General features: G+C 48.7%; 1 protein-coding gene and 1 long non-coding RNA gene across 11 annotated transcripts in view; both read left to right on the forward strand.

Annotated features, from left to right (window-relative positions):
- MVB12B (multivesicular body subunit 12B) overlaps positions 1 to 14,760 on the forward strand; it is a 228,186-nt gene that overhangs the window by 68,570 nt on the left and 144,856 nt on the right. For all 10 annotated transcript variants that reach the window (XR_004262372.1, XM_032257265.1, XM_032257266.1 and 7 more), the window contains exon 6: positions 2,336 to 2,458. Coding sequence is in view for 9 of the 10 variants with exons in the window: in XM_032257265.1 (XP_032113156.1) it covers positions 2,336 to 2,458 (123 nt within the window). In the remaining variant the exon portion in view is untranslated. The remainder of the gene's footprint in view (positions 1 to 2,335; positions 2,459 to 14,760) is intronic.
- Positions 3,616 to 5,139, forward strand: LOC116535855. Its single transcript, XR_004262374.1, has 2 exons — positions 3,616 to 3,658; positions 3,690 to 5,139. It is a non-coding gene; the product is annotated as an uncharacterized LOC116535855 (long non-coding RNA).

A 14,760-nucleotide genomic window follows, 5' to 3' on the forward strand; every position in this document is an offset into this window, starting at 1 on the left:
TTGTTGGCTGACATGACAGAAGAGTTCGGGAGGCAGGACTGGCACGCCTGGAAGCGGGAGCTAGAAGTCCAGCCCTGGGTTCTGGTTGCCCTGTCTCCCTCTGGCTCTGGTGCTGGGCTCTGTTCTGACGTGTTTCTGCCTCAGGGAGGCCTGGCGCTGCAGTAGCTCCACCTGCTTTTCATACAGGTTCAAGTCCAGAGGCCAGGAGCAAGTTGGTGTTCCTGATAGTTCAAAAGAAGTTCTGGAATTTACACTCACTGGTCTTGATTGATTTAGGTAGGGTCATGTGCACCCTGGGCTGGTCACTGTTTTCTGGAAAATTCTTCCATTGACCAGGCCTGAGCAGGAAGTAGGATCACCTCCATGGGAACTCAAGGACTACATGATGGGTGCTGCCCCTAAAATACGGAGGGGAAGTAAAAAGTCAGAAAGGGGGCGAGCGGATGCCAGCTGACAGAGGAAATAGATGCTCACTGTCCTCAGTCAACTGCAATTCTAGGTGTGCACATTACTCAGTGTGGTAGATGGTTTACCACCCCCTCAGCCAGGCCTGGCAAGTGCCATATGTCCCCCTGTGGGCTCCCAGAGACACCTTCTCCTCCTTAGCTTCTGAGGCCGGCCTCCTGGCTCAGGCCTGTACCCTGCTTTGCTCTTGTTCATTTGAGCCCAGAGCCGCCTCTTTATCAGCCAGGCCCTTTCCTGAAGGCCTAGACCTGGACAGAGAAGCAGATGAGTCCTTGTGGCATTTGCTTGAAGCCTGTAGGGAGCAGGTACCACAGAAATGCATATAAGTTTCACCTCGATGAGTCTTCAGCTCAGGCACCTGAGTGCTCTGTGTCAAGATCATGTGGTTAAGAAGGCCCCTGTAATCACTCTCCTCCTACACACTCAAAAAGCCTGTTTCCCAGCGTGGTTTACAAGTAGGACTACAGGAGTAGGAAATAGTTAAGAGAATAAACATACCTTAGGCACCTCAGAAGCACCCATTTACATATAAATGGCAGAAACCAGCAATTTAGTAATGAACTTTTAAAGTCTAATATCAGTTACTATGTGTATCTTTAATTACAAACTATCCTGTTGTAAAAAGATTCCATTTTTAACCAATTTAAACCATTTTAAGGAATAGATATTTACCAGTATATACCTTGATAAAACCAAAGCCTTTTTTCCTTGATATCACGTTGGAAATATTGCTACAGTTTTAATTCATCTTGGGACAAAAATTCTTTTCCAGAGGAAGACAATTCCAGTGTTATTTTTAAGCAAGGAAATTTCAAACTCAGTATTCAGAACTCTAAGTCACTTATTCTTAAAAGCGGGCACAGCTCTACATGTTACTTTGCAAGAGTTTGGGACTATCAGCTGGGGAAGAGAGAAAATTCACACTCCAAATAGCACCTCCAAAGCCTGGCAGCTGGAGGCCATGGCCCAGATGTGGAGAAATCAGTGCAGCTGGTTGGAATCACTCAGCTAAGAAGACAAGATTGTGGTTTTACATGGTTCCTGTGGTGTTCTGAGAAGCTTATTAGGGGTTCCCACAGAATGAGTCTTTTTCCATTTTTTGAAGAGATTATATTCCTCTACACCAGGTCCCAAAGACGCAGTTGCGTGGGGCAGCTGGGAAGTTGGAAACTGAATATGGTGAAAATGATCCCGTCACTATTCCTAGGAGCATGGCTGTCTCTTCAGGACTCACAAGTGTGTGGTGTGGTGTGGGTGGGGCTGTGGTGACTGTGTAAGGGAGGTCACAGGAGAGCTTATGCAGTGTCTGGGAGGCTCCTTGGTGTCCACGCCTAGTTGTGTGACTCGTGGGGCCTCGAGTTTTCTAGTTTGAAGATGACTCCCAAACTGACCCTGAGAATGAGGCCGATGGCAGGTGACACCCAGCTGGAAGAGGCTGCGTCCTAAGATTGGGGTGTGTTAGGGAATAGGGGGCTGATTCTTCTCATGGTTAAAAGCCAGCATCTCCCTATCTGTCCCTCCTGACTGCACAAAGGACTTGATGTGGATTATCCCATCACTCTACAAGGAAATGGTAAAACAAGAAGTTTGGAGAAGCAAGGAAAGTACCAGCTGGGGCAGGAAGGCAAGCTTGGGGAGGGTGACGCAGACAGCCTTGTCTTGAAGGCCTGCCTGGATGGAACAGGTCACCCTCGTGTGAGCTGTGATACCCAGAGCACAAAGGAGATGGTAGAACCCATCTCACATCGGGGGTAAGAACTGATTCTCTGGTGTTTGAGGCCATGACTCTTAGATGAGTTGGTTTGCTCTGTCACTCAGGTAAATGCTTTGTGCTACCCAGAGCCATGAAGATTTCTCTTTTTTCCTAAAGGGAACTGAACAGCATGGGGATCTGGTATCGAATGGGCAGAGTACCAAGAAATCATGACTCATCTCAACCCACAACGCCTTCCCAGTCATCAGCTGCTTCCACCCCAGCCCCCAACCTTCCCAGGTGAGGCCTTGTTGGTGGTGTCTTGCATTGTCCTGTGGTCTTGGGTCCCTGGACAACATTTTAGAAAACTGCCCCTTGGTGTCTGCTGAAGTAGTACAAAGTACAGCTGAACAATTGTAGAAGCAATATATCTTTAGAGGAGATTTTTAAAAATCCACTTGGAAATCTCTGCGTTACATGAATGCAAAGGCCATGCTGTAGTCTATTTTGTACATGTCCTACAGGCTCCTAAAATTGCAGATTATGCAACTTAAAATTGGCTTGCTATTCAGAAGAGCTGCTAGATACACACAGACACGTGCCGTGTAGCCATGTGGTTGGGCTCACTGGCCTTAAGGTAAAATTCCTTCTCTGTCTTGACTAGCAACTCATTTGAAACCCAGGAGGGTTAGTGAGTTATTATGTTCTTCATTTTCATATAATTTCTTTTTCCAATGAGCTATAAACTAATGAATGGGTAGTTTGGGTCTGAGAGAATAGTTGAGGAGTTTTTCAGGAAATGCTAGTTTTAATAGTTGTCTCCGGCCGGGCACGGTGGCTCAAGCCTGTAATCCCAGCACTTTGGGAGGCCGAGGCGGGTGGATCACGAGGTCAAGAGATCGAGACCATCCTGGTCAACATGGTGAAACCCCGTCTCTACTAAAAATACAAACAATTAGCTGGGCATGGTGGTGCGTGCCTGTAATCCCAGCTACTCAGGTGGCTGAGGCAGGAGAATTGCCTGAACCCAGGAGGCGGAGGTTGCGGTGAGCCGAGATCGCGCCATTGCACTCCAGCCTGGGTAACATGAGTGAAACTCTGTCTCAAAAAAAAAAAAATAGTTGTCTCCACAGAGAAACTTGGGTGAGCCAACTGTTTGCTCTGCAACTGATTTCAGTCATTATAGAGGTAGTAACAGCCTCTAATGGCTGGGCACGGTGGCTCACATCTATAATCCCAGTACTTTGGGAGGCCGAGGTGAGCGGATCATGAGGTCAGGAGTTCGAGACCAGCCTGGCCAACATGGTGAAACCCCGTCTCTACTAAAAATACAGATTAGCTGGGTATGGTGGTGGGTGCCTGTAATGCCAGCTACTTGGGGGGCTGAGACAAGAGAATGGCTTGAACCAAGGAGGCAGAGGTTGCAGTGAGCCAAGATCACACTATTGCCCTCCAGCCTTGGGTGACAGGGCAAGACTCCGTCTCAAAAAAAAAAAAAAAGTGTAAAAGTCTCTACATTTTCTATAAAAAGAATCCTGTCAAGTAAAACTCCTGTGCATCACTTGGAGTAAACTGAGGGCAAGGAACAAACAGCAATGGTGGATTAAGTTTGAGAAAGGGATTGCAAAAGTAAATAAAACAAGAACCGTGAGGCAGCGTCACTAAGGGATGTAACATAAATGAGAATGGATCGCAAAGCTTCCATGTGGGTGAGTATAGAGGAACAAAATCTGTCAGGAACAGGACAGAAAAGTCACCAGTGGGTCTTCCTGGGCCCTCCACACTATAGCCTGCCCTCGGGGACATGCCACCGGCTCTCTGTACCCTGTTCCTTTGTGCCAAGCCTCCGCCTCACTTGGAAGATTGCGCTGTAATGAGGCCCTGAAGCCCCGAGGACTCTGTCCTCTGGGACATCCCTCTATAAAGACAATCTGGTCTTTCTTATGACAGTTTCACAAACCGAGAGCGGTATTTAAACTTAACTACCTCTGGAATTGCCTGAAACTTTAGAAGTAGGTTTCAGTTTCACTTGGCATAAAAAGATAGGAATTGCTAATGAGCCTCCAGAGTTGCAGGATGAACAGTTGAGTTTCTTTGTTTGGTTCAGGAGTGTGAGCCTGGCTCCTTGCATCAGCACTGGTTTCTCCATTTCTGAGTGAGAGCACTGTCAGCTCTGCCCTGGAGGGCACTGCCGAGGGTCACTGTCACCTGTGCCAAGGCTATCTCAGGTGTGTCACCTGTGCTGGGGGGTCAGCTAAGCCCATGACCTATATGTAGGGGTCCTCCATCACCTGTGCTGAGGTCCATCCCCTGTGCTCACGGTCAGCTCAAGTTTGGGCTCCTGGCAGAGGCTGGAAAGCCCCCACAGGTGCAGTTGCCCTGAAGTGGTTACAGCTGCTCCCTGCTGACATCATGTGTTCTAGAAGGGCCCAGAAATGGGCGCCACTTCAGGCAGGTTTTGACTTTCTGTGGATAAAGAAAAAGTGCTGATTTTCTCAGATAAAGCAGAGAGAGTGCTCTCGGAAGCCTGCGGGTCACTGTGAGAGCAAGGTCACTTGCAGCCAAAGCAAGATGGACTGAGAACACGGGGCCACCAGAAGCCTGGCGGAATTGGAGGGTAGCACATCAAAACCAAGTGTATCTAAGGCTTACATATTTTATCACCTCTGCTGTACAGTTTATGGTTTACAATGGCTGCAAGGAAATTGGATCAGTTTTGTTTTACTTGCCAAATAAAACAGATGTCAAAATAGTCAATATAAAATGTATTCTAATTTGGCTGAGTTAAGTCAGCCAGTGTGCAGCAGGATAATTGAATGTACATTAATGCTTCCAAGTAAAAACCACTTGCCTGTCCCAAGTTCCCCTGTGCGGTAATTTACAGGTAGGATGCACACCTATGTGGGCCTCATCCATGGGGGTTTTTTGGGTTTTGAGGGATTTTTTATTATTATTTTCCTATCCAGTAGCTTTGATTTTTTTTTTAATGAAATACCGATTATTCATTCACATTTACCGCTGAAGACCTAGGAAAGGATGAGTATGCTGTTTTATTCCGTGAGGCTTCAGGTCTCTGCACTCCCCAGAGGAGGAGCCTGATCGCCTCCCCTGAGGTGGGGAACAGTGGCTGGGGCTTGTGCTCCAGGTGCTGCAGGTCTGCCAGGAGCCTAGAGGGTAAAGCAGGTCCCTCAGTGGGGCCTGCAGGGCCACACACCAGCCCCGGGAATTCTTCTCTTCCCTCTCCCAGCCCAAGCCCCAGACCTGTGCTGGTGGCCTCCTCCTCCCTTCTTGCCCCAGGCTTCTGTGCCTTTGCTCCTGGTGCGCCCTGCACATAAGGTGTGTTTGGTAGGTCTCAGCGCAGAGGACTCCTCTCCCAGGAAGCCCTCCCTAAGGCTCCTGGGTGGGCCTGTGATGAGTGTTCTTTGAGCGCTCCTAGGTCATCTGAAGCCTGTGTGGTGTTGTAGTCATGTCGCGAGCCTCCGAGGAGCTCCCCAGCACCCACCTGGATCCAGGCACGTATTTAGTGTCACAATAAATGTGTCCCTGGCAACCCCTCCACACTCCCTGGTCCCTGAGCACTGCATGGGTCTCTCTCGATGACGAGAGTAATCTAGGCTTGTAGAAAATTGGCAGAATGTAGAAAGTATGAAAAAACAGGAATTCTATTTCCCACTAGCAAATGCTAATAACCTTTTGTTATATTTCCCTCAAGTCTTTTTCCTGTGTACTTTTTACCTAGGTGATATCATATAATGTAATAGCAAGTCTGCGTCTTGCTACTGTTTTCTCAGGTATCCTTAACCACTAACCTGAGAACCACAGCCAGTGCAGTCTTTTGTGTGGTGTGGATTGTCGCTGGGAGCACGGTGACGCAGCACCCTCTACTGTCCAACCGTGGCAGTGGCGGGGAACGCCGTTCTAAGCCAGAGCTGGTGGCAGGCCCCTTCCCTGCAGAGCCCTGGCCCAGGCCCATTGGGAGTACCTAGGAAGGGATGGGTCACAGATCTTGCTGCCTTCTTGAGCCTGTGTTCTTCTCCAAAGGCAAAACCACGTGCTCTGCCTCCATTTCTTGTGTCATCACTCCGGTTTCAAAGAATTCCCTGCCATTTTTTGGAATGTCATTCATTCCCAGCTTTGTTTCAGACAAAAGGTGAATCTTTGCAGTGTCTGTGGGCCATCACCTGAGGACCTCATGGTTCTAGTGGCACTGTCTTCTCTGTCCAAACACAGGAACTGCCTCTAGAAGCAGGAGCTTCCTGCAGAAGCTCTGTTATTGCAGAAAATGTTGTGGTGTCACCGGCTTTGGAGTTGTCCTTTTGGAGCAGGCAGGTCCCCAGGGAGAGGAGGGATGCTCCTAAGCTGTATCCAGTGAGTTGGTAGCTAAGGCGGCAGAAGGTGGCTTGGCAGAGCTCCTCTCCCTCATGCAGTGACAATTCATCTCACACACAGACATCACCACACACATCTCTTGACTATCTCCTAGTGCTTCTTCCGGGATCCAGAGCCTCCATTTCTCTGGGCCTCAGGCCGCTCCATCCCCTGCTCGTCCATGTCATGCACTTTGATCAACAGGAGGGGGCTGACCTTGGGACGGAGGCACGGTCGCATCTCTGTGGCCCTCTTTGGGGCTGGGCCCAGCTTTGTGAGTCAGCCTCGGGCATGTGATCAGATGGTGGGGTTTCTGATTCATCTCTGTGCTGCTGTCTGGGGCAGGGGGGCCAAAAGAGGAAACACCATCCTGGCTTCTATCAGAGCAGCCCCTCCACCATCTCTCACATGCAGGGCATCACCTGTTTCTGCTAGAAAGAAAGGGCTCTTTCTTCCTAGCAGAAGAAAGGGACGGAGCTGCTGGGACGGAGGTTTGGAAAAGCCCCAGGAGGCAGGTGGGCTCACAGTGGCTGGAGCACCAGAGGCCCCTAGTGTGATGAGCGAATGGCTCTGGGTCGACCTAGGAGGAGGCCACTGGTGGGCTGCTGCCCTCTAGCTCAGCAAGCAGCGGAACCATGGCTTGATAAAGACATCAGAAGCATGCTTATCAAATTTGCAGATGACGCAGAGTCATTAGGGTGAGCTGACGTGCTGAATGACAGAATCAATACTCCGCATCTCCTCCACAGCCAGAACAACCTGCTGGAGCCATGGGAGGTGATGGGCACAGGCGGAGAGGGCTCCTGAGGTTCAAAACATCCATCACACAGGAACCAACTTGAGGCTTGGCTTAGCAGCCAAGTGTGTGGAACGGCCAGTTCGGAGCGTGGGTGTGTGGAGTGCAGCCTGGTGTGCACCAGAGGGAGGCCCTGAGCGGAGTCCTGCTCCTGGGGTGTGTCCACTGCCTCACCCCGCCAGGCAGAGGTTACCCAATTCCAGTGTCAAGTTTAAGGAATCCAGTTTCGACCCGAGTGGAGGCAAGCCAGCCCACTGCAGATGTCTTAAAGGTCAATATCAGGAGAGAAAGTAGAAGGGTTTCCAGGCGGGGATGGGGCGGAGGGCAGAGAGATGGCTGGGGGCTCCAGAAGGCAGAATTAGATCAGGTGGACTGAAGTTACATGGAGGTAGATTTAGGCTTACCACTTTTAAAAACTCAATAAAGACAGCTTCCCCAAGGGGAAAATTCTGTGGCATCAAAGAAGCTGACCTGAGGGGCAATACACTCCCAGATGCTGGGGGTGATGAGACAGCATTTGGATCCTTCAGACTGCAGGAGAATTAGAGCAATCAGTGCTGCTTCCGCCTTACTTAAGAAACTTGTCATATTCCTTTTCCACGCCTACAGAAATTCAGGCTCAGCAGACCTCCATGTTAGGGCCGCAGACACCTTGCCCAGAGAACTCCAGGGCCCTCCAGTGGGCAAGGAGGGCGCAGAGCAGCAGGCCTTGGTTCCAGAGGTCCTCAAGCCGCCTCGATGCTTTTGCATCTGACTTGCAGCCATTGCCTCCCTCCCGCTCATCTTGCTAATGTCAGAGAAGGAGGCATGGGTAGTGGAGAGGTGCTGCTATGCAGCCTCCCTGAGAGGGCAGGCTCAGAGGAACGAACCTCCCAGAGCGTCCAGGGCCCCTGGCGAGGCGGACATCGCGTCTCAGTCCAGGATGGGCAGGCCTGAGCTGACGATGAGTGGTATTCTGTCCCTTTCAGAGTCTGTCAGAAACACGCAGTCTGCCTTCCATGTGGCTGGAACATGGAAGGACATCTCTTGTTTATGTGAATATCCATCTTTCGGGGGCTCGCCTCGAAAATCTGCAGTGTGTGGTTCCAGTAGCTCTACCCTGCCCCTCCCGCTTACCTGGGCTGGCCTCACTGTGGTCCCGAGGGAGAAGCTATGGCCCAAACTCTGCTCCCCACAGACCCCAGGCCATGGGCATATCCTGTGACCTTTCCCTGACACCGTCTGTCTTGGGGCAAAGTGTTATTTTCCCACCCAAAGCCACAGAGCATTTCCCAGCCATTGAGTCCTGACCGGCAGGCTCCCCTGCGAGGTGCAGCCTCCTGGGAGCCTCTCGGAGTGTCAGCCAGGCCTGGGTTGCCCGTAGGAGGTGACGTGGTGCTCGCTGTTGCAGTCATCTTCCTGTAATTTGTCAGCTCCCAGCAAGTTGTCAGTCACAGGTTAGGAAGTATGTTTCTTAGTGACAGACATAATTGTACTTAACTTTTTGCGTGGATGTTATCAATCTGTGACAGATACTCTGGGAAATGGGGCATTTTGATTGCAGAAGATCTGTCACATGCATTTAGTCTTCCTCTCAGGGACACCAGGATTCAGTCACAACTTTTGCATGTCGATGTCAGGTTTTGAGAACATAGATCCTTGCTGACCTCAAAAATCATTCCGTCACTCTGATCCCAGGGCTGTCATCTGAAAGGTTAATGGCCCTTCCTAGAGGAGAGGAAAAATCATGCCGTGGTGATCTAGAATTCAGGTCGTGCCGCCCAGGCTTGTCCCCCATCACATCGTTGTCAGAAGCCCATGAGCATGCCATGCTACGTCCTGGCCTCTCCAACCCTGCCTTCCCTCTGGACATGGGGATCAACTCCGCTACTTTCTGATCAACTCAACAGAGTGAGTCAGCAGTGGGGGTGGAGCCTTAGTTTACCGCTGGAAGGATTTGACAGCCTCAAATCCTTCGGCTACCTTATGTCCATTTCCAGTTGTAAGATGGTCCTTGCACTCCAGATGACACCTGTCACCTGCCCTGTTGTTGGAGGACTTGGACTAGAGGCCCAGAATCACAAATCAGGGAGACTGAGTTTGCCTTTTCCTGTTGAGGTGTTTACCGTTTGTTGAGAGTGGCAAAAGGCTTGGTGCTGGAGGCATTTGCCTGTGAGAAGTGTCTCCTGAGAGTTCAGTAGGGGAAGGCTCAGCACAGAGGATCGGAGTTGAAATCTGTGGTTTCATGTAAGGTGCATCATTTATGAGGGGGGTTCTGTGTATCCTGGGTGATTCTGATGACTCTTTTTTCCCCTAGTAATAAATTGTGACATGGGTTTTGAGATCCACTTCCATAGTGGCAAGAAATGGTTTGGGGGCAGGTGAGCCAAGCAACGGAGCCCTCTTCCCTGGTCCCATCAAAAGAGGGCTTGGGGCGCTGGGCATGGTGGCTTATACCTGTAATCCTAGCACTTTGGGAGGCCGAGGTAGGAGGATCACTTGAGCTGAGGAGTTTGAGACAAATCGGGACAACGTGGCAGAAGCCGGGCTCTGCAAAAAAATCAAATACGAAAATTAGCTGGGTGTGGTGGCACATGCCTGTGGTCCTAACTACTCAGAAAGCTGAGTGAGAGTATGGTTTGAGGCCCAGAGGTCAAGGCTGCAATGAGCTATGATCATGATCCCTCCACCACACTCCAGCCTGGGCAATAGTTCAAGACCCTATCTTTAAAAAAAAAAAAAAAAGGAAGAAGAAGATGAGGGCTTGGGCCCTGCTTTTCTGGCATGGGGACCTTCAGACATTCTGCAGGTCATGTCCAGGCATAACTATGGATCTGGCTTCACTTAGAAAAATTAGATTTCTTCTTCCTTCACACTAAAGCTACACATGCTTTTCGTTTTTTAACTCTAAAGACAGAACACATTTTTGTTGTCTTTTAAGATGAAGACTGTAGCGCACGGGTTCTTTTACACAAGGAGCACAGGCATCAGCACTGGGGCACGAATGATCCCCTGCGCATGTGGGTCCCAAAAGACTGGCAGCCAGCCCTGTCTCAGAGCTGAGCCCTCTGGAGGGGTCAAACCTGAACACTAAATCAGAGATGGATCAGGGTGGGCTTCTGGGGCTCAGGTAGTATTTCTGTAAATAGCCCACGTTTACATTTTTTGTCTGTATAACTGCTTTGGGGTTTTCAGACATGCTCATATTCCTTTTTCCTCAGTCCAGACCCTTCACTCGCTTCTGGTTGTCTGACCACCCCCATCCCCCACCCCTACATCCTCTCGAATTAATTAGGCGAGTCTCCCCATGGCTCAGGGACACACCTTTCTCATTCCAAAATCATCTCTGCTCTGTTCCTGACCACGCACCTCAGCTGGTGCCAGTCCCTTCCCACCTGGAAGGGTTAGACTGGACTCCAGAATGCTTCGGATTGGCCCTGGCCAGCCCCGCCCCAGGCCTGTAGTAGCCCACAGCACGTCTAGAAAGTCTGGCCGGTGTCATTTCCTTCTCCTCCTCCAGTTGCCTGCGTCACACGGCTTGGCATCTCACCATTCCCTGTCATTGCTGCATGTGTTTCTGTTTGATCTTATTGACTAGATGTGCTGCTTATTGACGACAGAGATCCTCATGTTTTCCTTTTTCTCCTTTAAAGCCTCAAAACAGGCTAGTCACACAGAAATAGCAATGATGATTATGTTGCATCACCGTTCATCAAAATTGAGCAAGTACTTTCAAACATGTCATCTCATTCCATGCTCACAGTAAGTGTTCAGTGGAAACCGTGTGGCCCCAAGATGGCAAAGAACTCTGAATTCCAGGTGGCTGGCATGTGTTGGGCACCCAGAAAGTGTTTATTAGATGCATAAAGTGAGTTAGTTTAATGCATAGGACTGGACATCATCTGTTTATTCATCTCTCCTTCCATCCGTCATCCATCCAGCAGAGACGTATGCATTTATTAGGTATGAGGTACTGTTCAAAGGCTTCACAAATAACTCCCGTAATTCTTTTTTTTTTTTGAGGCAGAGTCTGACTCTGTCGCCCAGGCTGGAGTGCAGTGATACAATCTCAGCTCACTGCAACCTCCACCTCCCAGGTGCAAGCAGTTCTCCCACCTCAGCCTCCTGAGTAGCTGGGACTGCAAACACGCGCCACCACGCCTGGCTAATTTTTTGTATTTTTAGTAGCAGTGGTTTCAGCATGTTGGCAGGCTGGTTTCGAACTCCTGACCTCAAGTGATCCTACCGCCTTGACCTCCCAAAGTGCTAGGATTACAGGCATGAGCCACTGCACCCAGCCAACTCCTTTAATTCTAGTAATAGCTCTGTGAGTCAATTACTATTAGCCCAGGTTTAAGTTGAGGAAACTGAGATCGAGGAGGTCAAATCCCTTGCCCAAGGTCATACATACATCTAGCAAGTGTCAGGGCTAGGATCTCCACCCAGGCAGGCAAGCTCTCATTAGCATGTAGACCGTCACGAGGCTCCCAGCCGTAAAGCCTTTCATCAGGGAGCCGAGCATGTGCCTCTAGGGGCTGTTGGGTAGGTGGGTGCCCATCCAGGTGGCCCTGCCACCTTCCCGTGTAGCTTCTTCAGGCTCCTGACCAGCAGCTGGTGAATGAAGACTTCCCAGGGCGTGTGGGTGGGGAACTCGCCTGGCAGAGGCCCCTCCGGTCGGAAACCGCCTAAGCAGTCTGAGGGAGACGTGTGAATTTTGGCTGGCATCCAGCACACTTGCACTGTGGACGCCAACTTAGGGAACATGTGGAGGCCGCCCCGGAGGTCCCAGCACCACCATCCCTCCCTCGCTTTGAAGCGGGCGCTCAAGCAGTGTGGCTTATTCTGGTGATCATGAGAGTGGTGTGAAAGAGACCTACAGAGTGAGGTTATTTGAGTATCTTCAGAATGCTCAGGAATAGAGTGGCGGCTGCTCTTGGGCCAATATCAAACTTAGTTTTGGTGTCAGAGTAATTTTGAAGGGGAAATTTCATTAGAATGCAGTTCGGTATTGTTAGATATGAATGATGAGTTTAGGCTGAGCAATACACTTTTTGATATTAATTTTTAATACAGCTTCTTGGGAAGTCAGAGCTTCTATTTAATGAAGAATTGACGATTCGTCAATTCAGCTCCCACCTCGGAGCTGGCCTTGGCGTTTGGGCTCTCACGTCAGATTTTTGACAAGATATTTGCTGCTTGTAAATGTGTTATTTTTGTAATTTTGGTGACTTTCTGAGTGTCTTACTTTTCTGGGTGGTCATGGTGGTTATGTGCGCTTTTCTGTTGTTACCATCCCAAGAAGCAGGGTTATAAATGGAAAATTATTCCCTCCTTAGTCTGGCTCGCAAGTGCACGAGGGCTCTTTGTGCGGTTGGTTTCATCGTCAGGGTTTGGAGAAAGGCCTTTTTCAGGATTATGAAAATAGTTTTCTGTGTGTCAGAACAGATTTATCAGTTCACTTTAGGGTCGGTTTTGTGAACTAGACCATTTAGAGGAGGATATTTTACCTTTTATCAGAGTGGAAGCTGACAGTCAATTTGCAGGTAGCCCTGTGGAATGTTTCACCTGGGTCTCTCAGTGTAAATCTAGCTGCCAAATAAAGTAAAAATGGGTGTTAAACCAGCGATATTTCCCAGGATTTTACTACCACCCACCCCCCAACCCCAACTATGTTGTTCTATTTCAATGCAGGGTTTCAATTATTAATTGGGATATTTAATAAAATTCTCTGCTTGCAGTTACTTTTAAAAGGCCTTTTGAGTTTATTTGGGTCCAGTTTTTGCCAGTGGGTAGGGTAGAATTCAATCTGAATATCCTTCATGGGCAGCAGATGTTTTGTTTCCAGTTGAAGAATAATATTAATTATTAAAATAAATGCAATTATTATCATCATCATTATTTCAGCTGTAATTTTCTGGGCATCTTGTGCCAGGCATTGTGTAAACATTATATATATATATGCACACACGCACACACACACACACACACAGATATGTTCTTTATAACCACGTTGTGAGGTGAATAATTGTGTCCTCATTTTAAGAGTGAGAAGACTGAAGCTTGGACAGATCATAACTTATCTAAGGGCAGAGAGTTAGGAGTTAGAGGGCCTGTGATTGGAGGAGAGATCTCACCATAACACCCTGCCTGCCTCCAAGGAGCCTCAGGACCTCCTGATTGAACACTGACCCTCTGCTATGAGCTCGACCTTGCATGGGACCAAAAATCACCATCCAGCCCGTAGCCCACATTCCACCTCCTCCTCAGTCATGGCTGTATTTTGCTAAACAAATTGTTTTCCACAGCCTTTGAGATGGATTGGGCAGGGAGGAGACAAGTGTTGCCTTTGGCTCTTTGTTAGAGGATGTGCTGTATTCAGTCCAGACTGCAGCTTGCCCTGTGCTTTCATGCACACAGCCCTTTATGAATCTGACTTTGGCAGTCCCCCGACTGTTGAATTTTCGAAAAGCAGATATTTTAGTAGGCTGGAAGAAGATGAAAAGCTAGCGGTGCCCATATGTTCCTTGTTTTTAAAAGTAAGGTCAGCGAGGTTTAGAGACTCTTTAAATATTTCAGTTTATAAGATTAGACTAGATCATCTGGAATGGAAGTGTGGTGCCCCTGGTCCCAGACTTGGCTTTTTTCTTCATTTCTTTTATATGGGAGGTAGGTGTTTTGGCATTGCAAGGTTCAAGTGTAATAAAACTTAAATGTAGTGAATAAATACCATGATTTGGAGTGTTGCTGCGGCTATGAAAGTCAGTTTCCTTTCTTCATCTTTTTTTTTTTTTATTAAGTAATCAGTGACTTGAAAAACAGCAGATTGGTACAAGGAAACTGAAAACTCCCATGCTTTAAAGCAGTATGACATTTTTGACATTTTTCTGCGGAAGCATTTTCTTCACTCATTTAAATCTTCCTAGGCTGAGATCAGGCATTCATCCTGAAATGTACACTTGAGTAGTTTGAAATTCAACACAAGTGTGTATTTTTAGTTAAGACATTTTCTCTTGGATTATCAGTGGTTAGTGATGTAGTGGAGGCTTTACTTGCCCCCAAGATATTTACAGAAGCCAAGGATCTGAGCAAATATCTAACCCAACCCCAAGTTGGGACCAGGTCTCACTTCTTGATACAACGCACCAACATTTTATGCCTCTCACCCAAAGAGCATTCTTATGGCTGGGATGTACCCATGGTCACCAACAGTAACTGCTGGGAGAGGTGGTTGTGGTCACTGCCTTGTACAACAGCCACATGCCCAAAGCAGGGGGGACCCTGCCCTCCTCCCAGTGCACAATGAGTGGGAACTCTGTATGCTGGCCGGCATTTCCCGTCATGTTCAGCGGGACACGTTCACTCTTCATACTTCTTCAATTCTAAATTTCAGAAGTAATTTGTCACTTTAGAAGAGGGCGTCATTAATAACCATTATTTGGAACTGTCGAGTCTTCGTCTC

This window comes from Sapajus apella, unplaced genomic scaffold (genome assembly GCF_009761245.1).
Source record: "Sapajus apella isolate SASKATOON/1434 unplaced genomic scaffold, GSC_monkey_1.0 scaffold97, whole genome shotgun sequence".
Classification (NCBI taxonomy): Eukaryota; Metazoa; Chordata; class Mammalia; order Primates; family Cebidae; genus Sapajus; species Sapajus apella.